This window comes from Rhinatrema bivittatum, chromosome 1 (genome assembly GCF_901001135.1).
Source record: "Rhinatrema bivittatum chromosome 1, aRhiBiv1.1, whole genome shotgun sequence".
Classification (NCBI taxonomy): Eukaryota; Metazoa; Chordata; class Amphibia; order Gymnophiona; family Rhinatrematidae; genus Rhinatrema; species Rhinatrema bivittatum.
This window is the reverse complement of record NC_042615.1, coordinates 788226646-788253357: the sequence shown is the minus strand read 5'-3', so window position 1 is coordinate 788253357 and position 26712 is coordinate 788226646. Positions and strand designations below refer to the sequence as shown.

At 44.0% G+C, this 26712-nt stretch overlaps 1 protein-coding gene across 1 annotated transcript in view; it reads right to left on the bottom strand.

Annotated features, from left to right (window-relative positions):
- The window catches only part of LOXHD1 (lipoxygenase homology domains 1), a 557082-nt gene that overhangs the window by 260978 nt on the left and 269392 nt on the right, over nt 1-26712 (bottom strand). The window contains exons 13-15 of the mRNA XM_029580624.1: nt 24064-24187; nt 13055-13305; nt 6012-6147 (exon numbers count right to left, since the gene is read on the bottom strand). Of these exons, the coding sequence (XP_029436484.1) occupies nt 6012-6147; nt 13055-13305; nt 24064-24187 (511 nt within the window). The remainder of the gene's footprint in view (nt 1-6011; nt 6148-13054; nt 13306-24063; nt 24188-26712) is intronic.

Below are 26712 nucleotides of genomic sequence, written 5' to 3'. Positions count from 1 at the left end.
GTTCAGAATCTCCAGTTCCACACTATGCTCGAGACTGATGCGAGTAAGCCACCACAAAGTCTGTTCCTGGTTTCCCTCTATAAAGGAAGAGGAAGATGAAACTATTCCAATAATGGATTCCAACGAGAAAGAAGAGCTCCCTGCAGAAGCTGCATATGTGCGAATGCTCAATGCATTAATTCCAATGTCGATGCCATAGAACCCAGGATCTGTAAATAGTTCCAGACCCTGGGCACCACAATTCTAGCAGAACCCTAATCTGACTCTGCAATTTCAGCAATCTCTCTCAGTGAGAAACAATCTCTGCCAATGTGTCGAACTGAGCTTCCAGATATTCCAGAGTTTGTAAGAGAACTAAAAGGCTCATTGCTAGGTTCACCAACCATCTTAGAGACTTCAAGTGCATCAGTACTTTTTGTACTGATTGTCAACAGAGGTCATCTGATTTTGCACTAATGAACCAGTCATCCAGATACAGATACACCAAACACACCCTCCTTTTGCAATGCAGCCACCCTCACCACAATGACCTTGATGAAGGTACATGAAGCCATCGCCAGCTGAAGGGAAGGACTCATAACTGAAAATGTTCCCTTAGGACAATGAACCTCCGGAATCTCTCGTGCTTCAGCCTGATGGCTATGTGCAGATTCAGAGATGCCAAGAAGTTTCCCTTGTGTACTGCAGCTATGATGGACCTCAGAGTTGGACTTCAGAGTTTACCTTCTTTAAATCCAATATCTCTTGAATTGGATATGGAGGGAAAAGAAACAGGACATTTAACTTAAAACTGACCTCCAACCACACTAAGCATGTTCAAGGTCTGAGCCAATAGACTCGGGCCACGCCGAGCATGTTCAGAGTCTAAGCCAACAAACACAGCAAGACATCTCTGTGAAAAAAGAAAAAATCTGAGCAGAGTCTGAAGTGGCTCTCAATCATATGCAATTTCTCCCTCTTCTAGAGGTGAGAAAGCCAATTCCCCATCAGAATCCTCCAATGTCTCATGATCCTCACCCCCTTGAACATTACCATGGAAAGCCTCCCTGCAGCATTTGCGTGCCGTGACTAACAAATGGGAGGCCCGAGTACATGTTCCCTACATAGTAGGTTGCTTTGTCTTTGCTGGCCACCCCTGCTGAAAGGTCTGCAGGCCCAGGAAACATTCCACCCAGGAGAAGGAGGATGAATCTATACTGGAGCCCTTAGGCCCAAACTTGCTTTCTCCAACCTCTCTCTCTCAGTGATGCTTCTGCCCTTGGGAACAAGAAAGAAAGAGAAATAACCATTGCCTCCACTCCCACTTCACTCCCCACCAGAGACACCATAGGCTGAGGGGATGTCCCAACATGGGCAAAATCTGTAGTAATCAAATTGCTTTACGCTTCTAAACAGCACTAACACAAATGGAAAGAGAGTGAGGACTGAATTGCTATCAGATAGCAAGCCTCACAGATAGCAAGGCACATGGACCTGTTTGTCCCCGGCGCCTAGCTCTCCTGAACTTCGGCTTTAGGCGGCCTCTTGTGTGCACACCATTGCCACCTGGGCATACACGCAGATCCCTCCAGGATGCATGCAAATACACACTCAAGACTAGGTCGCGATAGTACGCACACAAGTATATGCGCAACTACGCACTTGTATAGGCCATGGTTGTACGTTAACAAGTTCCTGCTGTTAGGGCTCAGACCCATACCTTGTTCCCGCCGACTACTTCTCAGCACTACGCAGTCTTCCTTCGACAGCATCATGGCCGTGCGCCGCAGTGCTGTGAGCGAATCAGTGTGGCTGCTCTCCTCCCCTCACATCAGCGTCCATCCCGACAATCCCCGCGCTAGTGCGGGAAATTAAGAATATTAAACATGGCATTCCAGCACAAGCCTTTGCCTCGGCTGCAGATTTGCTTGTGCTGGTGCTGCTTTTCTGTGATTCTCTTTGTTCTTTTGGATTCAGACTGTCTTTTGGACTCTGTTTGTCTGCTGCCTGACCCGGACTTGGATTGTCTTTGGATTCTGTTTGCCTGCCACCGGCCCCGGACTCAGATTGGATTTTGGGCTCAAGTTGTCTGCCGCCTGCCTTCAACCCGGACTGGCCTAGAATTACTGGGTTTGGATCTCGGCTACCCCTGCCAACTCCTAATGCTGGACTGATCTCAGGTAAGGCTGTTATATTTATTTATTTAAAATCTTTTCTATACCGTCGTTAAGTTATATACCATCACAACGGTTTACAGAAAGGCACATATAGAATTATGGGGATTGTATATATTAATACTATCTATAAAAGTGCCATTAAAGTCCGGTAACATAGTTTCATAATAAAGACTAGTTGATGAAAGTTATAAATATTGTCCTTTTTTACATGTCTATGCATAACTGTATATTTTACTAATGTTAATGGTGCAATAAAATAACAAAATCGCACAAATTAAGTTAAGCGCTGTGTGCTGGTGTTCTGCTGCCTGTATTCATTACGCCCCTAAACTCCGTTTTCTCTAACAAATGCTTGATTAAAAAGCCAGGTTTTTAAACTCTTTTTAAAAAGTTTATAATCTCTCTGTAGTCTAATCTCCAGAGGCATGGGTCCACGAAACATAATACCTGTGGAAATATGCGCCCAAGTTTAGGTTGCAGTCTTATGTGCACACAAGTACCCGCACAAATATGTGCACCAGTCTAGGTCACGGCCTTACATGCACAAGTACCTGTGCACATATGCGCTCAAGTCTAGGTCACAGACCTATGCGCTTAAATCTAGGCTGCGACCTTATGCACACAGGCCCCTGCGCATGCAATGGCCACATGACGAGAATGCGCACCCACGCCTACGCATGCGGGAAAAGAACCACTGCCGTGGACTACCACGTGGCTAAGCAAAGCCTGCCTGCACCTTAAGCATGTTTAGGCCCGGATCCGGCACCGAACATCATTGGCCTGAAGAGGTTTTCAACAGTTTAGGCCTCTTGACTGGCCGAGAATCCATGGAGACTGGGGCTAGGAACCAGCATCCCGCTAATTAAAACTGGCAGGACACCTCTACCAGAACCTCAGTGCAAGTGCCTCTCTGCACCTTTGTGGGACAGGGAACCATCGGCGAAAGTCGAGGAGGGGATTCTCCTGCCTCTCCCACTGACGCTGCTAGGGAATCGAAAATGGTCGCCATTTCCGCGCTGACAGGGGGAGAGCCTCAGTGCTAGACGCCGTCACCCGCAAGGCTTGTTTTACTGGTGCGGTCATGCTCAATTCACACCCCCGAAGACCATGCTGCTTTTGCCGCACACACACACACATACACACACACACACACACACGCTGTTCCTCCCCACACCTGCGTCACGACCAGCACCTCAATGGCAAGCAAGGGAACAGTCCCGCAGCACCTCGGAGCCAACACCCGATCTCCGCCACAGGCAGAGAAGCTGCTGAAAAACCTCATCGCTGAGCTCCCTTAGCTGCTAAGGTATCTTCCCCTCCCTGGAAACCCACTGCTGCTGCACAGATTCCTCTGACCCCGCTCCCCACCCCCTCCCTGACCCTTTTTGCAAGCCCCGGGACTTACACGCATCCCGGGGCTTTATGGACGTCGCTGGACCTTTTTAAAATAGGCCTGGAGCACGTAACCTTTTTAAAATCTGGCCCATTTTGTTTCTAGATACCCTAAGGAGTTTTGCTTTAAGAATTATACACCCCTCAACAATCAATTGAAGCAAAATATGTTAGCATGGGAGTATTTGACGATTTCCTGAGTGGGTCGAATCAGCTTGCTTAAAATGAAGTTGTTATGAAAGCTTTTGTATCTTTTTCAACATATCCCGTTTAATCCCTGTCATTATGTTCAATGATTTAAATAAGTGCATTTCATGTTTCATTTGGCAGGGTTGACAGGCCCGGATGAGATTAAGTCAACTGTGGCTGCCCAAGTGCCAAGTAAGTATGGTGCTACCTATCCTTTGTGTTTATTATTGGACGGCCCGACTTATCTTTTTGAAAGTATGGTGGACTTCAAAAGATGAGTCTTGGCTTTTGCTAGAAAGGATCCAAGTTGAGGCAGTTAATTTGGCAGTACTTCGTTTCCTGCCTCGTGACTCCCCTAACAGTAGAAGAATATGCAGGAATAGTCCCTTGTTGGCCCATACACTGAATATTTGGAGGCAAGTGTTAACATTTCTGGGATGGAATATTGATACCTTTTTACCTGTTGACATTTTCACCTGTTACCCCTATTTATGAAAATCCAACTATTTCTGGTTGTATGTTCTCGCCAGCAATTAAAGCTTGGTGGGATAAGGGGTTGATACATATAACACAGTTATGGGATGATTAGAGTATCCTTACATTTCAGCAATTATGTGCAAAGTATGAAATTCCCCCAGAGTCTCATGCTTTTTATTTACAACTGAGGTAAGTTTTGGGGGAACGACTTGATTTGTTAAACCTTTAAGGCAGCTGGATGGTCTGGAGAAATTTTTAAATGATCCAGATGCGTATGTAAAGAGTATTTCACTTATATACCGGGGATACTTTGAGGTAAAGGACACTCCTCATTCTATCATTAATTTACAGAATGCAGATTTAGGTGCCGACCTAGATTCCAGGGCATGGAAAGCTATTTGGATCTCTGCCCTAAACAGAACTTATCGTACTCCTGTATTTTATTCTAAATGATTCCCTGGTGCCAGTGACCAATGTGGGAGAGGGTGTGGGTAGATGGGTACATATATTCATATGTGGTGGTTTTGTCCTGAAGTGTGTGGCTTCTGGTCATTCATTACCTATTTATTTATGTAAACAATTTTTATATAGCATTTTTTTACTGGGAGGTAGTCAAAACGGTTTACAAAGTGAACATACATATTAAAAACAAAATAGAATACTAAATACAGACAAAGGTATGTAATACAAGAAAATAAATTAAAAGATTTGAGTTAAATTAAAATCATAAGAACAGGTAACATAATTAAAATCGAAGGAGAAAATAGATTCCAACTGGATTGTCAAAAACAGACATGTAGTAAGAATATACAGGTCCTGTATCATTTTAGCTGCCCTTCTCTGAACTACTTACATCCTCAATATTATTGCAAAGGTATGGCCTTCAGAACTGTACACATTACTCAGGCTAAGATCACACTAGTGACCTATACAGAACCAGTATATTTCCCCCTTTTTTCTGCTGATACCTCTGCTTATATAACCAAGCCATATTGTTAGCTTTCCCAGGATCTTTATTATATTGACTGGCTATCTTGAGGTCATCTGAGGTTAGCATCTTTCATGTAATACCCCTTATAGCTGACATATAACAACCCTGCTGACTTTGAGTATGAATGAATAATAAAATGTAATGCTGAATATACTAATAGCCCTATGGGTCCTGAAGAACATGATTTTTTATTTACAATTTGTAATGCCTTTTATTGATTCAAAATAAGAATACTTAAAAGATGTTGTACATCAGCTTTCAAGTCCACATATGCCCCACCATATGCTGGTCCAAGATGATGTGTTGCAACCTACAAAGAATCCTGAACGTATGAGTGAATGCATGACTGAATGGCTGGTAGGCACAATCATACTGTACTTTTCATCTTGGAATATCGCATTGCTGCTGCCCAAGTCAACCAACATCACATGCAGCCTTCTCTGAGATGGAAAAGCACATCCGCATTTATAAGAAGCTCTAAAAGTTTAAAATTCTCATATAGATTGCTTTCGATAAATTGAAGAAGAAGAATATTCATCTGCCTGACCATGTGAATCATGGTCATCCTAAACCTTACATGCGGGTTGAAAACAAATCCTTGGGCCTACAGTTGTTCACATTTTAATAATAAACCTTTAAAAAAAAAACACACCATAAACCTTCATGAGAAAAGTCTGTCTGCACTATGTGAGAATCTTTGTGAGGGGAGCAAATGATTTTCACAGAATCTAGAACTGAGCTGGAAAGTATCAATCCTTCCCTATAGACTGTGCTAAATGAAATCAGACTGTGAGTTTTGCCCATACTTTTCTGTCTCTTTTGACGCAGGGAGACCATTTCATAGAGCTCCCGTTCTATCAGCCCATCGCCTTCGTCCTCATCCAGCCATTTAGAACAAGGGAAGGTCTGCTCAATGCCGGTGAATGGACAATAAATAACCACCTGGGGAAGAAAAAGAAGAAAGACCCTTTTAATGTTCTGACACCAAGGGGTGGAATAGATTTCAGTAGTGCTCAACAGACTTTCAAATCCATCTGAACTGTAATGGTATATTATTGTTAGGAGCTTTTTGTAAAGAAAATTAATTTTAATGCTTGGTAGAGGCTCCATATGCAAAGTAGTGCATGATGTACTGGTTATGCCACAGCATGCACGAGAGCCGTGCAGCATCACTCTGCCATAACAGGATGCCTCTCCTCTATTCTGGAGAGTTCTCTGAAAGGTGACTGAGTAGCTCAGTGTCCATATCCAGCCCAAATAAGATACCTGTAAGAGGTCACAAGCACCAGCTGGAACATCTTAGTGATGTGGAAAAATGTATTTGCTAGAAACTGAATTGAAACATCTTATTTCAGACACGTATATCCATGTATGGCATTCGCATGGTAAATCCATCTCTGACCTATATATTGTAGTACATATATATTATATTTGGAGCACAGAGCTATGAACCAGAGAAACTGGTTCGGTTCTTCTATCCATCATTGATGTTGCAACCTTGAAGCTGTCACTAAACCTTCTTGTGTTCAAGTTTTGACTGATGATTCTTTGGAAACAATGCAACCATGTAAATTACCATATGCAATGCCATTGACACGGTATTATATAAAAATTATTATAATATTATCACCAATATAGATGAAGACCTTACTGCTGAAACATTGATACAGTGGCTAAAACCATGAGACCAGCAAAAGCCTGGATATCACAAAAGTGACCCTCTTTGTGTTTACATTCTAGATATACAAAAATAGATGTTTTCCTATGATTTCAGTAACACGGAGCTGAATACGTCATTATTTTGCCATTATTTATTAAAAGGAGATCGGATTCAACAGCAAAAATGCTGTAATAGTCCCCTTTCTCCAATCTTTCACAATATAAAAATGTGAGGAAAATAATAAGGTATTAGAATCCATCAGATAATAGATAAAATGCCATTCTCGAGAATGAGTATTAGATTTCTAAATGCAAAGTTTTATTACCTGTGAGTCCTCTTGCAGTGGAGTAAATATGTGCATGTCTTACTAGTTTCCCTGATAATGTTCCATTTTAAGGGAATTATGGGTAACAAAGGTTTGTATGAGAAAGTTGTAACCTATATTCTTCTAAGCATCATTTTGTCCAGTTTCAGAAACCTAACTTGTGATGGGTCACTTTATTGGTTAGTCAGTATTTATGTAGGGAAAATAAGGAGGTTGCCACCAGAGTTTTTCAGAGCAAACTGGGGCATGCTCCTTATTTTACCTAAGAAAACAATACAACTTTTTTCTGTAGCTTACAATTTAATGAATGTAGACTAACTAATGTGTACAGGAGTATGTGACACAACTTTCTAATATAATGTTATTGTTTTTTTAACCCAGACCCCTTGAGTGTAATTTACTACATTTCCTGATGATATTTCAGTTCAAGAGTCATCATGAATACTTAGAAAAAAAACATTCTGCAAGGAAGTTGTATTATATATTTCTGTTTTTTTTATTTTTTCTAAGTTCAGAAAACATACAATAAGTGATGGCATGAATTTTTCTTGCAGAAACAACAGTTTTCACTGTGTAAAGAAGGGAAGGGTTGCTAGTATGCCTTGAAAAATCCCACTCACAATCAACCCCATGAAAATAGTGACTGGACAGTAAGGAATCCTGTCTCAAGTTACATTCTCTGCAACTAGACTAAATGCTGCACATAATTCCCTCTTCAAAAAGAACACCATTAGGGAGTGTAAAAGTCACAGTTCATTTGTTTCAGTTGATCGGGTTTTCATGTAACACTTTGTATAAGAAAGTTGAGTCCTACCTCCCTCTCTACGTTATTCGTTCTCATTTCAGAAAAGATAACCTGCGGCAAGATTCGTCATTGTTTTCCCGCAGAGAAAAAGGCAATGAGTCCCAGACAGCCATTAAGCAAAATGGGGCCTACCCTGCGTTTCTCTGTTGAAACAGTAGGGCACACGGGTGTTTTCTTAAACTACACACAAAGTGGGTTTAAATAAGGAACGTGTAAGGGTTTAGTGCCGCTTGGATTATAATCTAAGCTTGAGATTAATTTAGGAAAAGGCAGAATATCAAATATTTATAAATAAATATATAAACAAGTGGCATTTCTTTCCCTGCGGGATAATTAGTTTGCTTGTAGTTTCCCCCTCCATTCATATCCGAGCTGGGGCATTATTATATAAAAGTACTACCATTCCTCAACCTTGCTCCAGTTCAAGAGGGCATATAGGCAAGAAAACTTTCCAAGAGAAAGATCATGATGCCTCATCAGTTCCTGATATTTATCTTGTGCCGTTCGAAAAATATAAGTGATGCTAGGCTACCTTATTGGTCAAACACCAAAAAATAAGGACAAAAAATTGTGGGCTACAAGCTGAATCACTATCATCTGTGACCTAATACCCCATTCTCCAATGGAAACAGCATTTGCAGAATAAAGTATTATCCTTCCACAATCCATATTGCTTGAAAATAGACTAAATGACGGCTTCCAAGAATAGATCATTCTTTTTCTGTACTTCCCCCTGCCACCCCAACCCACCCAGCATTACTACTGAAAAGCAGTACAGTTTCAGATTCTTGCTTCAGTTCAAGAGGGAGAATGGGAAAAACAACTGAGATGGAAATGTTACTACCATTTCTGAAATCGTTGTTTTGTTTAATTTCAGACATACAACCTATGGCAAGATGCCTTGTTCAGTTCTAAATTCTATGGGGAAAAACATGGGTGGTATCTAGTCTGCCCTATCCACATCAACTATTCAGCTTTCCAATCCCTACCATTCCTTCAGAGAACCTCTGAGTTTATCCCATGCTTTCTTGAATTCTGATACTGTCCTTGTCTCTATCACCTCCATTGGGAGGCTGTTCCGTGCATCCACTACCCTCTCTGTAAAGAAATATTTCCTTAGATTACGCCTGAGTCTATCCCTTGTGACCCTCATCCCATGATCCCTTGTTCTAGAGTCTCTTTTCCTTGTAAAGAGGTCCACCCCTTATGCATGCAAACCTTGGAAATATTTAAATGTCTCCATCATACATAAGAACATAAGAAATTGCCATACTGGGTCAGACCAAGGGTCCATCAAGTCCAGCATCCTGTTTCCAACAGTGGCCAATCCAGGCCATAAGATCCTGGCAAGTACCTAAAAACGAATTATATCGCACGCTACTGATGTATACCCCTTTCCTCAGGGGTATACGTGTTTAGACCTTTAAGTCTATCCCCATATGCTTTAGAATGAAGACCACTGGCCATTTTAGTAGCCGCCTTCTAGATTGACTCCATCCTATTTAGATCCTTTTGAAGATGCGGTCTCCAGAACAGCAGTGGCTTACTATAGAAACAGCCATAAACTCAGTGAAGACAATGTTGACACAACAAATCATCTTGCCACATATCTTCTGCCTGTAGTTTTTTTTTTTACCCATCACCCCTCTTTTATGAGAACATCATTACTGAAAAAGCAGTCATTCCACTCTTTCCTTCCAGTTCAGAAGAGATTATGTGTATGAAATCTTTGGGAAGGAAGATGATTTTCCTCATTCTGAAATCTGTATTTTATGTGGTTAATGAGACTATAATTGATGTTCAGAATGCTTACTATTCAAATGCTGAATTCACAGAGAAAAGACATGGTGGATAAGAGGCCGAGTCAAAGCTCTTCGTTACCAAGTCTAGTCCTCTAGGAAAGCAGTTCTTGTATAAATCGAGCATCTTGCTACTAATTGTGCCAGATAAAAAAGTATGTTTTTAGGAATGGATGAGAATTCCCCTCCCTTGAACTGCAGTATTAATACTGGGGGAACCCCCCCCCCCCCCCCCACAGATTTGCTCAATTACAGAGGGATTAAGGGTAAATGTAACCAGATAGCTATACAAAGTATTCACCATTTTACGATCTTTTTTTATCCTGAAAAAAGATCCAGTAGATACATGGTTTGCATAAGTATTCATTAAGAAAGAATACATTATGAAGGCTTTATTTTACATTTTATTGCACAAAAAAAAAAAAAAAAAGAAAAATCACAAAATTCCTTTAGTCATTTGAGTTACTAACACCTTGGCCTGAAAGGGCTAATGGCGATCATTAAACTCCGGTATAAATTAGTGCTTTCTTGTTTCTGACAGCATCACTTTATATAGTTCTGGGTTGACAGATAATATTAAAACGAAACCTTTTTGAATACTGGTGATGATTTACTGGTTTGCAAACAGGTTATTTAGGTGGCAAAGAGGCCAATATTTCAGTCATCAACCCCAGAGACGACAGTTCTGAGAAAAAAATAAAAAACAAAAATAGATGAAAACTGAGGCTAAAGAGATTCAGGTTGTATTGTTTGCAATTATTTGAACACTGGTTTTTGTGTTAGGAGCCACTAATTAAGTACAGATGAGTTACTAAATCACATTTCTCCAGGAAAATCTTGGATATAAAACAAAAGCTTTCATTCTGCAGCTTGAAGATAAATTCTAACCTAAACGTTTTTGCTATTACTGTACACCCAAAATAAGAGGGGGGAGGTGTCTTTTATATACAACTGCGCGTAATGACCCCTCAGGGTCCATTGCCATTAAGGCCTTAGTGAACGCCTTTTAGCTAGTGCAGTATGGTTTAGTAATTGCGGGGAGGTACCATTCATGTTCAGCACCTTCCTTTGAGGGTGCTGGCATGGTCGCCCTCCTGGTATGTAATAAAAGCAGCCCTCTACTGAGCGACTGGAGGCAGTATCTTTTGAGTTTCAGAGTTAGGTGGTAGTAACAGGGGCGTTTTTCTGCACTGGATTTTTTTTGGCCTGCTTAGGGGATCCAGGCAAACCGTGCCCGGAGGTCCTGAGCCAGGTTGAGAGGCCGCACTACCACTCCACTAACTGGCTGGCTGAGCTTGCTCCTGGGTTGTGTTCGGGTCTTGGCCATTTTTGTGGTAAGAAGCCCTGGAAGACCCCCCCCCCCCTAGGTGTCACCTGGAGAGAGGGCACGGGGAACCGTTTCCCTGGGAGGGGGGCGGGTCCAGAACAAAGAAGACCCGCCCCTCTGCAGCCTCCATGGTGGTGCCCTGACTCAAGGACCTTCTTGTATTTTGATGAGTTTTAGGGGGGGAAAAGGATTTTTTTTTTCCCGTCAGAAGAGCCGGGAGGAAACGTTTTGCTGTCCCTCCCTATCCGAGGAGGCACATCTAGAGCTGCACGTTCCTGAGAGGATCCCTCCCATTGTGAGCTTCGAGAGCATTAAGAGAGAGCAAGTGCATGGGAGCTGAACTGTGAGTAAAACCAAGTGGAAACCTTTCCAGGACACCCAATCGGAGTCTTCAGCTCCCGGGGAGAGCGGATTTGGGGGCTTTCCGTGCTGAGACTGTCTGTTACTCTGTTTTCACTGGGGTCAGAGGGGTTTTTCCTGCCGCTTGGGATCTTCACTTATCCAAGCCCTGGGGGTATATAAAGGCTTCACATGCCATGCACAGCCAGGGAGAACGACTCTAAGAAGGGGATCATCTGCAGTGCTGAGTAGGGATGTGAATCGTTTTTTGACGATTTAAAACAATCGTCAGATATATTTTAAATCGTCAAAAATCGTTAGAGCCGCGATACAATAGCAATTCCCCCGATTTATCGTCAAAAAATCGTAAATTGGGGGAGGGCGGGAAAACCGGCACACCAAAACAACCCTAAAACCTACCCCGACCCTTTAAAACAAATCTCCCACCCTCCCGAACCCCCCCCCCCAAAATGTTTTAAATTACCTGGGGTCCAGTGGGGGGGGGCCCGGCGCGATCTCCCGCTCTTGGGCCACGGCTGCGTTAATAGAAATGGCGCCGGTGGCCTTTTGCCCCTTACCATATGACAGGGCAAAGGTAGCGCAGGCGCCATTTTGGTTCCTATTACCCGACGTCACAAGTGCAGGAGGTCGCTCCCGTACCCCCGCTGGACCCCCAGGGACTTTTGGCCAGCTTGGGGGGCCTCCTGACCCCCACAAGACTTGCCAAAAGTCCAGCGGGGGTCCGGGAGCGACCTCCTGCACTCGGGCCGTATTGCCAATATTCAAAATGGCGCCGGCGCTACTTTTGCCCTGTCATATGGTAAGGGCAAAGGGCCACTGGCGCCATTTCTATTAACGCAGCCGTGACCCGAGAGCGGGAGATCGCGCCGGGACCCCCCCACTGGACCCCAGGTAATTTAAAACATTTTGGGGGGGTTCGGGAAGGTGGGGGATTTGTTTTAAATGGTCGGGGTGGGTTTTAGGGTTGTTTTGGTGTGCCGGTTTTCCCGCCCTCCCCCGATTTACGATTTTTTTAACAAAAAAAACCATGACGATCAGATTTCCCTCCCCCCCCAGCCAAAATCGATCGTTAAGACGATCGATCACACGATTCACATCCCTAGTGCTGAGGACATTGTTACCTGTGCCATATGCTCATTCTTATTCACTATCAGTAAGGGATTCATTGCAGACACCCGACCAGAGTCCCCAGCGTATTATTCGGCGCTTGCAGCACTCACTGCGGGACATAAAGTATACCTCTCCCAGGGTAAAAGAAAGTATAAAGGCCCCCCGGTCACTCCGGCTATTTTTCTCTACCCCTCCCCCCCCCCCAAAAAAATGACTCTGACCCTGGGGGATAGAGACTCGTGTAAAGAGCTAGCCTGTGAGATCCAGCCCCGAAAGAGACAGAAAAACCCCTCCCCCTCCACACACATTTCGATTTTGGTTTTGCACAAAGGTTACTTTCTCGCGGGACCTGACTGTAAAAACTTTGAAAACGATTTTGACCCTTTTAGACAGTGAAACACCAGCGGGTCTGACTGCGCCGCCTCATCATAACAATGTGCGTGGCGCCGCCGATGCCTCTCACCTTCTCGCAGTACCAGCCGGCGCTGACGCCGTCATTGTCGTGTCCTACGGTGACTCGACTCAGGGGGCTGAGAAGCGCTGCTATCTCGATGTTAAAGATGTCCGTCCTGGCCCGTTCAAATTGGCCCCCTTCCAAGAAAATCTTCCCGCTGTTTTTTACGCCTTTGGACCCGTGAAGGATGATGTGGATCTTGGAGTTGGTGCCAGCCCCTCGGATATCCCCCGTCGTTATGGAGATATTGTAAACGATACCTGTGGGAGGTTATAGGAGCAGTCAGAGTTGTGTTTGGTTCAAAATATCCATACTGTGGTTTGAGACCTGTTTTATCCGCCTTTCAAAAGCGATTCAGCTGCACTAGGAAGGTGGTTTTTCAACCTGCACATGTGGTTTTAGGGGAAAAAAGTGACCACCTGAGGTCTGAGCACCGTGAATTCCATGCATGAAGCAGCAGCAGCTTCGGCTAAAGCTGTTACTGTGTGAGCTGCCCTAGTGCACACGTCCCTTCCTCCACAGCAAAATTTTCTGAGGCGCAACGGATTAACCAGAGGATGAACTCAGCATTAGCAAAGGTGGGTGCACGATCCCATGCAATACAACGGAATTCGTCTCATGCACCCCAGCCTTTTAATGCTCTGAACAAAGAAGCCTGATAAAATGAAGTGACCGACTGCGGCACTAAACCCCTCAAAGTCACATTGTGTTAAGAGAAGGACAAACGTTTACCGCTGAAGGTGAGAAGTAGGTCTGGGTAAGGGCAGTATGGGAAGAAGTGAGGGAAATACTGAGTGGGAGAAGTAGAAGGAAGGAGATGGAGAAAGGGGGAAAAGTAGCATAAAGGGGAGATAAGCGTGGGAGAAGATTTGGAATGGACGAGGGGGGCTGCTACTGATTCCAGGAGGGGGGGAGGGGAACTGGGATTAAAATGAGGAAAAAGTCTGAAGCAGCCACAAATGTACGCCCATGGCTCCTCATTCTTGGGCCCCATGACATAAATGAAAGTGAGCAGGGTTGGGAAGCCCAAAACGTAGGAGGTAGCTGGCAGTTCCAGTGCATCTTTATATGTGAATCTGACTGCAACAAAGAAACATGGTGAAGGACTCCCCTCCCCGCAATATGTGTTCCTCTATTTATTCCGCCACCCCTGAGGGCATGACTGGGGTGATGCAAATACTCTCGCCGAGCCTCAAGGACGAGAGAAGTCTCTTCGGAGACAAAACCCTCAGTGCAGTTCTTTAGGCCTGCAGAGGCCTCCTCAGGGTCAGCGGCCATCCTCCCTCTTTCTTCCTGGGCTAGAGATCATCACCTGTCCGGCTGCCTAACCCCTGCTAACCCTACTGGGCAGGAAACTTGAACACAAGTCAGGGGTCCAGCCCTGTTTTAAAGAGCTTTCGAGATAATGTTCGTGCAACGAAACAAAGATGCAATACTGAGACCTATGTTAAGAAAATAATGAGCATAAGAAGATCTGCAGATTTATTTGCCTGATTTCTCAGGAAATATTGGATTGGAGGCCATTGTTGCTACCAACTTTCCCCATCTAGTCCCTAATACAGTGGCTCCTGTATCCTGCCCTTCAGACTCCCAAACAAGTCTAGCTCTCGAGCTTCCTGAAAAGGATAGTAATGAAACATATTTTCATACATGTGAATAGGTTCCATACTTTGGAATAGGACCACTACTCTATGTCCACGACTACCGAACAGAACTTCAAGCACTACTATTCTCCAAACTCGACTATTGCAATACCCTACTCCTTGGCCTCCCATCTAATTCCCTAAAGCCACTACAACTACTACAAAATGCAGCGGCAAGATCACTCTCAAACACCAAACGATCTGAACACATCTCACCAATTCTCAAAAATCTACACTGGCTACCCATCCCTCATAGGATTCATTACAAAGCCCTAACACCTATCCACAAAGCACTATACACCAATAAATTCGACTGGATGAGCCCTACCATGCACTTCCAACTTGTCCAGAGAACACTCCGCTCCACCAACACTGGACTCATTCCAACTCCCCCACTAAAAATGGCCCACCTAACCTCAACAAGAGAGCGAGCCAAAACAGTCGCAGGTCCAACATTCTGGAACAGCCTACCGCCCCAGCTGGGGCTTGACCCTACAACACACTCATTCAAAAAGAACCTCAAAACTTGGCTCTTCAATAAAGCTTATCCTACAATCACACATACCCCACCACCAACCATATGAAGACGAGCCCCACCCCTCACAAAACATACACAGCACTACCCTTCCCACCTCATCGCAAAATCACACATAATGGCCAACCCGCTACGAATCAAGTCTTGTTGTTTCACAGGCTACCATACTACAATGTATTTCAACAGCACTGTTATAAGCGACAATTTTTTCACCATCTCTACCACAATTTGCAATGCCCTCCTCTCAATTATATTATCACATACGCTACAAAACTATAAGGTCTACACTCCTTCTACCATTATACAAATTGCCAAATATACTTTTATTTCTATGATTATCATGTTACAAAATTCCCCATGTTACAGGTTTCAGGATACATGTTATAATGGCTTCACTTTCTCTCCTATAATACATAACGCCAAAGCTACCCTTGCTACAAATTTACTCATGTTCCATAGTTACTCATGTCACAAAGTTTTATTGTTAAGAAGAAATCTAAGCTAATAGATTCCATTGTTACTATGTAAACCGATATGATAACACTAGTTGAACATCGGTATAGAAAAAAATAAACAAACAAATAAATAAATAAATACAATTTTGGTCACCCTGATAACCACATGTTGGTAAAGCTTGTTAGGCCAGTCCAGCCCTTGATTTACCAAGCTGCATGCATGAAATATGTAGTTCTTACATCCCCCAAGCAAAACAGGACTAGAAATCCATGCACGCCACGAGGTAACATCAGGGACCGAGCAGCCTGCCCTGGTAGACAATGAAGGCAGAGGAGCTCCCTAAAACCAGACCATTTAGGGATGTTGAGGACCAAATTTCTGAACTGCTGCCTTAAATGAACCTAGCACTTGGCTAGGTAAGGGAGAATACAGTGGCTAAAATGTGTATGTGTCCATCTAGACATGCACGCTCTACTCCTATACCTACACAGCATGCTTTTACGTCACTGCTGCTACAGTACATAAACAAGCATAAGTTCATTGAAAATGCACTGCAGAATTCTGATGGTAATGCATTATAGATTTTATGCTAGGGAAGATATATGTTCATATGTTTCTTTATGCAGCTTGTCTTCTAATTGTGGGTTATATCAGGAATTCAACAAGCAGGTTTATAAATCGAACCGTAAGGGGTCTTTTTTTTGTTTGGTTTTTTTTTACCACAGATCACTTGTCTTGTTTTTCCATGGTTGTTCCCCCCAATTACGGTTGCTTTCTGACCCGTGTCAGCCCCGACAAGCTCATTCAGTTTTTTTTTGCCTCTGTGGACTTCCAGTCCTGCCTTTCTGAGTTCATAGTTGTTTAACCCTTTTTCGGGAGAATTTACTGTTTCCAAAGGGCACACAAAAATATTTATTTCGGGGGCTGACTCCTCGGGCATATTTTTCCCTAGCTGCGCATCCCAAGGCATGAGTTCTTTCTGTGGGGGGAAATGATATCCTTCTTGGCCCAGGCGGCAGTGTGAAATCCCTTTCAGCTCTGTGGCTGTGTGCTGAAATATCTGTGCTGCAGGGACCAGACAGGCTACAGTAGTGGGTATTCAGAATAAATTTACTGTGATTCTTCAGAAGGAAAGAACTGTGTCAACTTACAGCTGGGGTTACACCAATCTCTGACTCTCTCTGAAATATGTGACCTTTCTCTCCAATGCCTAGAAGGAGACTTATCACTCCTGTGCTGAGTGCATAAATTGTCCCATTGGGCTAGGGAAATCCCGTGGATGAGGGGATTCCCACAGACATGGACAAATCCCACCTGAGTCCTCAAAGCTCAGTCCTCTCCACCCCAAGCCTGTACCCTGTGTCCCATAGAGTCACCAAGGTCTTCCTCCTTCCCGAGCTCCTGCTGATCAGTGACCTCTCTGAAGGAAAGATCCGATGCTTAATATCAGGCTCTTGAAGGCCCCAACTCTTGTGTGAGGAGGAGTGGTAAAAAACCTCCTCACCTACAGAAGAGAAAAAATACTTATACAGTCACTAACTCCTCTGGGATGAAAACTGTTACTGTTGCTCAGCCACTTTTGGGACAAAGACTAACAGCCTAATGGTTAGAGCAGCGGGCTATGAACTCGCCAAACCAGGGTTCAAATCCCACTGTCACCCCTTGTGACCTTGGGTAAGTCACTTTACCCTCTATTGCCTCAGGTACAAAATTAGATTATGTGGCCCTCTTTGAAGTGTTGCTTCCTGGCCTCCAAGATCTGCCCTACACCAGGAATGGCACAGGGGTCTCACCACCAGTCAAAATTCTCTCTTCCAAAAATAAGGGAGGCAGGAACAGTGCCTTGTTGGAAATATCCTCTAACAAAATTGCCAAGTGAGGGGGATAGGCTCACTCAAACAGGACAAACAAACAAAATAGCACTCACTCTTCAGTCTCCAAACCAAAAGACCGCACACTCTACGGGACCGGCCCTCCCTTTCTGCCCAAGGGTCAAACCATCACAGCCTCAGAGGGAGGTGCTGCAAAGAATGATCTGTCCTTCTAGCTGTAATACCAGGGTAGGGATCTAGGGCCATCTAGTGGAGACCTGGGGGTCTCTACAGATGCCATGGACCAGCTTGTCAGTACTAACCTGGCTCAGGTGGGAACCCTGCCTACAATGGAACTGAATGTCAGCATACACAAGCATTAGATGATCTACAAGGCTTAAGGAATAAGTCTTGAAGCAACATGTAACAAAACCAGAGAGATAGGGATTCTGTGATAGTGAAAATTTATAATCAGAGAATCCTATGACTGCCACCCAATGCAAATACAACCTGATATAAGAACATATCACTTACTATACTGGGTCAAACCAAAGGTCCATCAAGTCCAGTATCCTGTTCCAAAAGTGGCCAATCCAGGATCCCAAAAGGTCAATAGATTCTAGGGGTGTGCATTCGTTTTCACACACAGGGGCCGACCGTCGATACCTGTGACATAGTGAGGGCAAAGGCGATCGGTGCCATTTTGAGTACTGGCATCGGACGGCCGGCGTGCAGGAGGTCGCTCCCGGACTCCCGCTGGACATTTGGCAAGTCTTGTGGGGGTCAGGGGACCCCCCCCAAGCTGGCCAAAAGTCCCTGGGGGTCCAACGGGGGTCCTGGAGCGACCTCCTGCACTCTGGCCGGCCGATGCCAGTACTCAAAATGGTGCCGATAGCCTTTGCCCATACTATGTCACAGGGGCTACCGGTGCCATTGGTCAGCCCCTGTCACATGGTAGGAGTACAAGATGGCACCGATGACCATATGACAGGGGCTGACCAATGGCACCGATAGCCCCTGTGACAAAGGCTATCGGTACCATGATGAAACCGGCACCGAGGGTGTGAGAGTGCAGGGGATGGCTCCTGGACTCCCCGCTGGACCACCAGGGAGTTTTGGTAAGTCTTGGGGGGGTCAGGAGGGTAGGGGGTTGTGGTTAATTTTAATTTTAGCTGGGACACGAATAGAAATCGCCGTATTAACGCATCAGGGCGCCACATGGCCGAATGCAACGTATCTGCTCTCCGACGAATCCGAATCACGAATGCAATGTATGGCGTCCCTCTGCACATCTCTAATAGATTCCATACTGTGGATTTCTCTAAGTCCACCTTAATTATGGCTTATGGAAGGGGGGGGAGGGTAAAAGTTTTTTTTTTGTTAAATATAATAGCTGTAAAATGCTTTGAAACTAAAATTTATGGTAAAATTGACTATCACAGTGTAGGGTTTCAGGATTTCCATTCCCAGCTCTCAGTAAAAGTTGTCAGCTAATTGGGGCTGTGATAGCCCATGCTGGAACCTAAGAGCTGCTAGAAACTGTCATTATATCGTATCCATGGTAACCCAAGTGCTTCATGCTAAGCTGACAGGACAGTTGTTGCAGTTGGGATGCCAGTCAGAGAGTGGCAGTTGAGAGAGACAGAGCAGAAGGGTTTTATGTCCCAGCTCTACCAGAGCCTGCTCAGAAACCATAAAAAGTAGTAGAAAACACAAAGAGGAAGGCACACATCAGCGAGTGTATGAGTACTGTGTGTGTGAGTGTATACAAACGGCTTGATTTTAAAATGTGTGTGTGTGTGTGCAAATACCGGGGGTTACGTGCGTGGCTGGACCCTGCATGTGCCATGTGCATTTTCGAAGGGATCCAGCCACATGCGTAATCCCTGGTATGCGCCTGGCCTCTAGAAAGGGGTCGGGTGGGGGCAGGGTCTGGGCAGGGAGGGGCAGGGTGGGGGGTGGGCCAGGACAGTGCCATTAGGCCCTGTCCCTGAGAAGTGCGAATCGGCAGCCAGCCGGCGCATGTAACTTACTTCTGCTCTGAAGAAGCAGGTAAGTTAACAAACCAAAAATAATAGGGTAGATAGGTAGGGGTTAGGGGTCAGGGAGGAGAGGGGGAAAAGGTAAGAAGGGTAGGGTTAGGGTTAGGGAAGTTCCCTCCCAGTCCGCTCCTTAATTGGAGCAGACTGGGAGGGAACTGAGAAAAATGAAATTGAGTCACCATTTGTAAAGTAAAAAATCCTTCCCCTGCACGCATGAGTCGCGGGCTGACCGCACATGCGTGCATGGATGCTAAAATCCAGCATGCATGTGTGCATGGATATTGAATTTTATAACATGCCCTTGGCGATGCACCTATGTTATAAAATCTGCGCATCCATGTGTGCGTGCCAGGAACCGAGCGCACATGAACGCAAGCGCGCTCCTTTTAAAATCTACCCCATTGTGTTTTAGTAATTGGAATTCAGAATATTCCAGGTAAGAACCAGGCTAGAGTCAGTTAATACTGTAAGATTAATAATTGTGGCTGCAGCACATGTGATTTTTAGCAGCTGTTTTAGAAAATTCATGGCCAGGTTTTCAGGATATCCACAATGAATATGCATGAGATAGGTTTGAATACAATGGAAGCAGTGCATGCAAATCTTTCTCATGCATATTCATTGTAGATATCCTGAAAACCTGGCCTGTTTTTTGGCACTCGAGGACTGGAATTCACCATCACTGTTCTAGTCTCTGCCTTTGCCTTGATGAGCTCCAGGTCAACTGTTCAGAAATATACTCTGCTCCTGATTGCACCCACAGCATTCAAGTCCTTGTCCTTGACTTCCGAACTGTTCTACAAACTAATCTTCTCAAATGTAGATTACTGCAACTCACTATTACTAGGACTACCTTCAGGTCTATTAAAACCATTACAGCTTCTACAAAATGCATCAGCAAGACTTCTATTGGAGACAAGGAAAACTGACCACATCACCCCATCGCTGATAGATCTACACTGGCTGCCAGTACAATCAAGAATTCACTACAAAATACTAACATTAATTTCCAACATAATTAATGACAGAAATTCCTGCTTATTAGGTGTGACTCTCCAACTATACACCCCACTGCGAACACTAAGATCATAAAACAAAGATCTATTAACCGTACCTACACTGCGGAGTACTCATCTGACACAAATAAGAGAACAAATGTTGTGGAACTCTCTGAGTCATTACGACTGATCACTTAAAGAAAGAGCTTCAAACGTGAGTTGAAAACATGGCTTTACAGAATTGTGTACAATCTAATGTAAAATAACAACTGCCAGAAAATTACAGGGATTAAGAGATGTAAAGTAATTAAGAGATGTAAAGAGAACTAATACAACACAGTGACTATTTTAATAATCTAGTTAACATGCTTTGATGATATGCTGACCCAAAATGTGAATGTTGCTTTTGTAAACTGTTGTGATCTTCTTTTGGAATGATGGTATATAAAACACCTAAATACATAAATAAATAGATCACTTCCAATGAATTCTGTCTCTCATCCAGGCACTTGGTTTCTGCCTTGTTTCATTCCAGATGTCCGAAGCCCTCCTGCCATTTGGAACATGGGGGAGAAGTCCCTATAAGGGGGGTCCTGTAATGATACTGGCTGCTAGACAACCAGTATCATTACAGGGGTCCTCACTCGGCCATGCTCGGACCCACTCTAGCCTCCACCATGAAGACTGCATAACGCAGCAAAGCCAGCCCTATAAAACTCTTCCTCACTCACAGTTCCCTGCCTCATCTTCGAGTCACTCCTGCTCCTTGCTGGGGCCATTCTTTCCTTGCCCTTGCTCTGTCTAGGCCTCCCATTGGCCTTCCTTGCCTGTATGTTCCTTGCCTTGCCCTGGCTCTGTCTAGACCTTCCATTTGCCTTCTTTGCCTGTATGTTCCTTGCCTTGTTCTTGCTCTGTTTAGGCCTCTTGGTGGCCTTCCTTGCCTTTGTGTTCCTTGCCTTGCCCTGGCTCTGTCTGGGCCTTCCATTTGCCTTCTTTGCCTGTATGTTCCTTACCTTGTTCTTGCTCTGTATAGGCTGCCCAGTAAACTTCCTTGCCTGTGTGTTCCTTGCCTTGCCCTGGCTCTGTCTAGACCTTCCATTTGCCTTCTTTGCCTGTATGTTCCTTGCCTTGTTCTTGCTCTGTTTAGGCCTCTTGGTGGCCTTCCTTGCCTTTGTGTTCCTTGCCTTGCCCTGGCTCTGTCTGGGCCTTCCATTTGCCTTCTTTGCCTGTATGTTCCTTACCTTGTTCTTGCTCTGTATAGGCTGCCCAGTAAACTTCCTTGCCTGTGTGTTCCTTGCCTTGCCCTCGCTCTGTCTAGGCCACCCAGTGGCCCAAGCCTTGTTCTAGTTCTGTGCTAAGCCTTTCAGTGGTCCTCCTGTCTGTCTGGTCCCTTGTTTTCCTGTCTCCTGTGAGCCTTCCAGCGATCCTCCTGTCTGTTGTCTGTCCAGTTCTGTCTTGTTTGCCCTGGCCCAGTTTTGCCTTGAACCCTGTTCCTGCCTTGTTCCAGTTTATGTCTCCTGGTGCATCACCAGCAAAGTCCTGCCAGCGACAGGGGGAGGTGGCCAGTGAGGCAGAAGACTCTGCCCTGCTCTGCTCTTGCTTTTAATGCTGTTCAAAGCATGCCAAAAAAAATCTGATTAGACTAAAAAGTCAGCAGCATATTTCTTACAGTTAAGGAAGAAGCACTATATTTCCTTTTTGTCATGGCGATAAAGTAGGAGGGGCGGCTCTATTCCCCAGGGACAAACTACAGGGCCCAACACGCAAAAAATATTCAATATAGATCACACTGAACACAGACTTTAGTTTAAATGTTTTACTATAACTAAAGAAAATGTTATTTTTACAAAAGGAGACAAAGTACTGTAAGAACATTTTTCTTTTCTCTGTGTATCTCTAATATCTTTATATTCTGATTCTGTATGGAGAGGGTCTCTCATAAAGCCACAGGAAGGGGAAATTAATGGGCTGAAATCCTACACATATGGTATGCGGAACAAAAACAATTCTAAATAGACTTATTTACACTTAGATTGAATGTCTGCTAGATTTTCACATTTATTGCTTATCATAAAGAAATCCACAGAGAAAAGGTTGACGCAAAAACCAACATGAAAATGCTTAGGAAATGAAGAAGGAATTTTTTACAGTCTAAGAATAGCTGTTTTACAAAATCCCAGGGATGTCCATCCTTAAAGCATGGTTGCCTCCGCATAGTCTATCTCTGTAAACGAGGATAGTCCTTCACTGAGCAAGCTCGGGGCGATGTCATATCCTATGATATCATCCAAGAATGCTGTCCCCACATGGTCAGCAGCATCTAGGAAAAACATGGTTTGTTATGGTTTTACTGTGCATGCACAGTCGTGATGCTATTTTCTGGCACAATACAACAGCCACCATCTTGGAGGTATGTCATTTCCTGTTACCAGGGAGCTGCTGCCATCTTGAAAAACAAATTTCCAGATCCAATCTATGTCTTCAACAAGGAACAGTAAGGGTGCGTGTCCCACTAGAACGTCATCAAAAAGGGTTAAAAAAGGGGCTTGTTTTGGCATGAGTATGACCTACTTTTATGGATGTCAACAGAGGGGTAGAGCTAAGGCGGGGCAAGGAACAAAGCTTAACTTGGAAGTGAACACTGATTGGCTGGGAGGAGGGGTCAGTGGAAGGAGCTTAACCCATAAGTGAATGCTGATTGGCTGAGCCAACTGTCAATCACCTATCAGAACAAGTTTGATTAGTGCTGTACACCTTAACTACTCCTCCCCAGGAGACTTATGGCTGAAATCTGAACTAAAAGGTCATGTGAGAAATTGATTGACTTTCAGTGCTGTTATATAGTTTCAATTTGGATTATTTTTTTCATACTTTACCTGTGAAGATAGTCTAACCGAGGGAACAGAGGGGTTATATACACCCACCACTTGGGAGGCCTCTATCATTGTTTGATAATTGCCAGCATTTGGCTAAATAATTAAGAAGACTTGGGGGAGTGAGCCTGATTTTGAAGCTTCCAACCCTTACAGATTACCCCTTTTGGTGCAATACTCTTTCTGATTTTCTAGATGTTTTACTGTGACAACAGGAGTGTGCAGATGTGAACTCAATATGTTTTGCATTTCTATTTTTAAATGTTTTTGGTTTATGTGTTTTGTTTTGTTTTTTATTTTGTGCTCTGTTTACTTTTTCTAATACACTGAGAACCCCAGAGACAATCCATAAGGACATTTTGATATCTCCTCGTCCACACCTTTTTTATTTATAACTACTTGGAAGCTTTTGAGGACCCTTTCCAGGCTGATAACTGGTAAATGAGGCGAGGGAAGGACAGATTATTTTTTTAAAACATTTTTTAAAGAATGTGCATGCAAAAATGAAAAGCAAATGCTTTCACGACTGGGATGGACAGTGCAAATTCCATTTCTCTCTGTTTCTCTCTCTCTTTCTGCATAGACAGTCTCCATATAAAGAAATGATTTTGCATTTGTAGCATGCTTTGATTTTACACTAAAGATGATATACAATTTTACCTGTGGCTTCAGTTCCCCCCACTAGAATATCCCTTTGAATTTTCCCGTCATCCTCATCCATAGCGAACCAGCGAGAGACAGGGAATTCATATATCGTTTTATTTCCAATGTCTTCAATTATAACCTAGGAAGAAAGAAGCAAGCAAACTGATTGTATCTGAGATACAGAAAACCAAGAGTAGTTAGAATTCTACTCTTGCAGTAATAGCTATAGTTTGTCGCAAGCTACTTTATGAATGACAGAAGAACGATGAAGCTAGTGCCCCCATATTGCTGTTAGAGCTCCACAGGTCAAAGGTAAAGCCAGAAGAAGGATGTAGCAATGCTATCTGATGTTATAAGGATAAACAGAACAAAATAGTAAAGAGGGACAGAAGAAGATGACAATGGTAACAAACAGCTCAGCTGTATCCAGATACAGTTTCTTCAGGAAGTGCTGGGACATTTAGGGGCACTATGCAATAAAATTCATGCTAAACAAATGGACCATACAACTCAGAAAAATGTTTTCATATGCTCTAAAATGGACAATAAGCTATGCAGTAAAACCTGCCCTCAATAATGTGACTGCAGTGCTAACATGGGTATTAATTAGCACACAAAAAGTTTAAGATTCATGTTAGCTGCAGCCCAAAATCCATGCCTCTCCCAACCCCCAGAACAAAAGAAAAGGGTCCAATAGCCTGACAGACCCTACCACCCCCTGGAGCTTAGCTGAGGGCTGCATGGTCTGCTAGATTCTCCTCCTTCCTGACACCTCCAGAGCTCAGCTAAGGGCCTGATGGCCTGATAGCGTCCTCCACCAGCAAAGACCAAGGGCCCAATGGCCAGCTAGATTCCCACCCCCTCGGAGCTCAGCTAAGGGAAGAGTGGAGGAGTAGCCTAGTGGTTAAAGCAGTAGGCTATAAACCAGGGATCAAATCCCACTGCTGTTCCTTGTGGCCTTGGGCAAGTCACTTCGCCCTCCTTTGTCTCAGAAACAAAAAGCTTAGATTGTGAGCCCTCTGGGGACAAGGAAATAGCTACAGTATCTGAAAGTAATCCACTTTGAAGTGCCTGAAAAGTTGAATATAACTCTCCCTCCATCTACATCCCTCTCCTCTGGAACTCAGCTGAGGGCCTGATGGATTGCTGAACACCCCTCAGTATAGATCAAGGTCCCAATAGCAGTCATAGCCCCTTTCCCCAGGTAGGCAGGACCCTCTAGCCTCCTTCCTGCCCCACTCTTGGTGCCAAAAAAAATGGCACTACTTTGCTCCATGTGGTTGCTATTCCTACCATCTCTAGTTAAACTTAGTGTGTGACCCTGACCACCTGCATGTACTATGAGTCTTGGAGCTTGCTGCACTGCAATCTTCTCATAGGCTATGGGACTAGGCTTAAGCAGTGCTCATTTGTCAGAAAGTGTGGAGCTGCCTGTGATAATCTTCAGATTTGATTGCATCTAAAGAAATCTACCGTGGCCACTTTAATCTTGCTGTTGTACTGACAAAGTCTGTGACCACCAATGCAGGACTTTTCTGGTACAAGCACCATCCCAGAGACAGGACTGACAACTGAGACCTTAGAAGCAATATCATTTTGTGGAGCTGGATTCCATGAGAGACTGTGCCTAGGAGCTCACAGAATTTCCTCATCTCTCAGGACTTTGCTCCAAAGCCCAGAAAAATTTACTAGACTGAGCAGTTTGTTCCCAAGTTCCAAGATACAGTACTAGATAATAGTGGGCAACAGTCTTGCCTTAGCACCTGAAATGTCATTGTTAGTTTGCTAGGGAGCCCCTCAGCAAGCAGAGGAAGAAGAGAAGAGTATGCAACATGGAAGAATGCATGGGGCTGAGAACATTTAGAGAAAGTAAAGGATACTGAAATGGAGTTTCAGGAGAGACAACAGACAGAAAAGCATTTATGGGAGCTGTGTGATATGCTTGTGTGTATGGTTGGTGGACTTGAGGGGGTGAGGTGGGATGGGTTGGAGTTCCTAGGAGAGGGCTTGTTTAGTTAAGAACAATGAAAAGCTTAAAAAATATTTGTTTTGTAACCCCAACCCATGATCTCCTTGTGAACAGGGCTCACACTCAGTAATGAGGCGAAGTTCTTAATTCATTCTCTCAAAACCCGAACGCTGGGTTTCCACTTGGAGAAGGATAAACCTCCAAGACTCAAGGAGTTAAGTGTGCTCTTATCTTCTAAGTGCCAATAATTAGTCTAGTACTTTGTATATTTATTTCTGGTAGAATCTAAAATACTGTTCTAGGCAAACTGGAAAGGGTCCTCGTACTCCATAAGGATTCACCTAAATATCTGGCTTCACTTCTTGCTCCTGAACTCTCCAATTCTCCTTTCCCCTATCCTTCTTGTTGTACCTTGTAGATACCTCCTTTATTGTCTCCACTGGCTGAGTACCAGTTTGGTGGCTCTTTTCCTTCTCTCTCCATCCAAGTATGGTACTAGTTGGGTATCCACTCCTTTACCAAATTCTGCTGGATTGGCAGTTGAGTCTCTTGGAATGAGGGGCACAGGGTCACTGAAAAGTTCTCAAAAATCTGAGTCTGTAGCCTACAGCTGCACAAACCAAAACTCCTCCAAAACTACATCACCTTGATTTATACAAGAAAAGCAATTTATCAAATACAATAAACTAAATAAC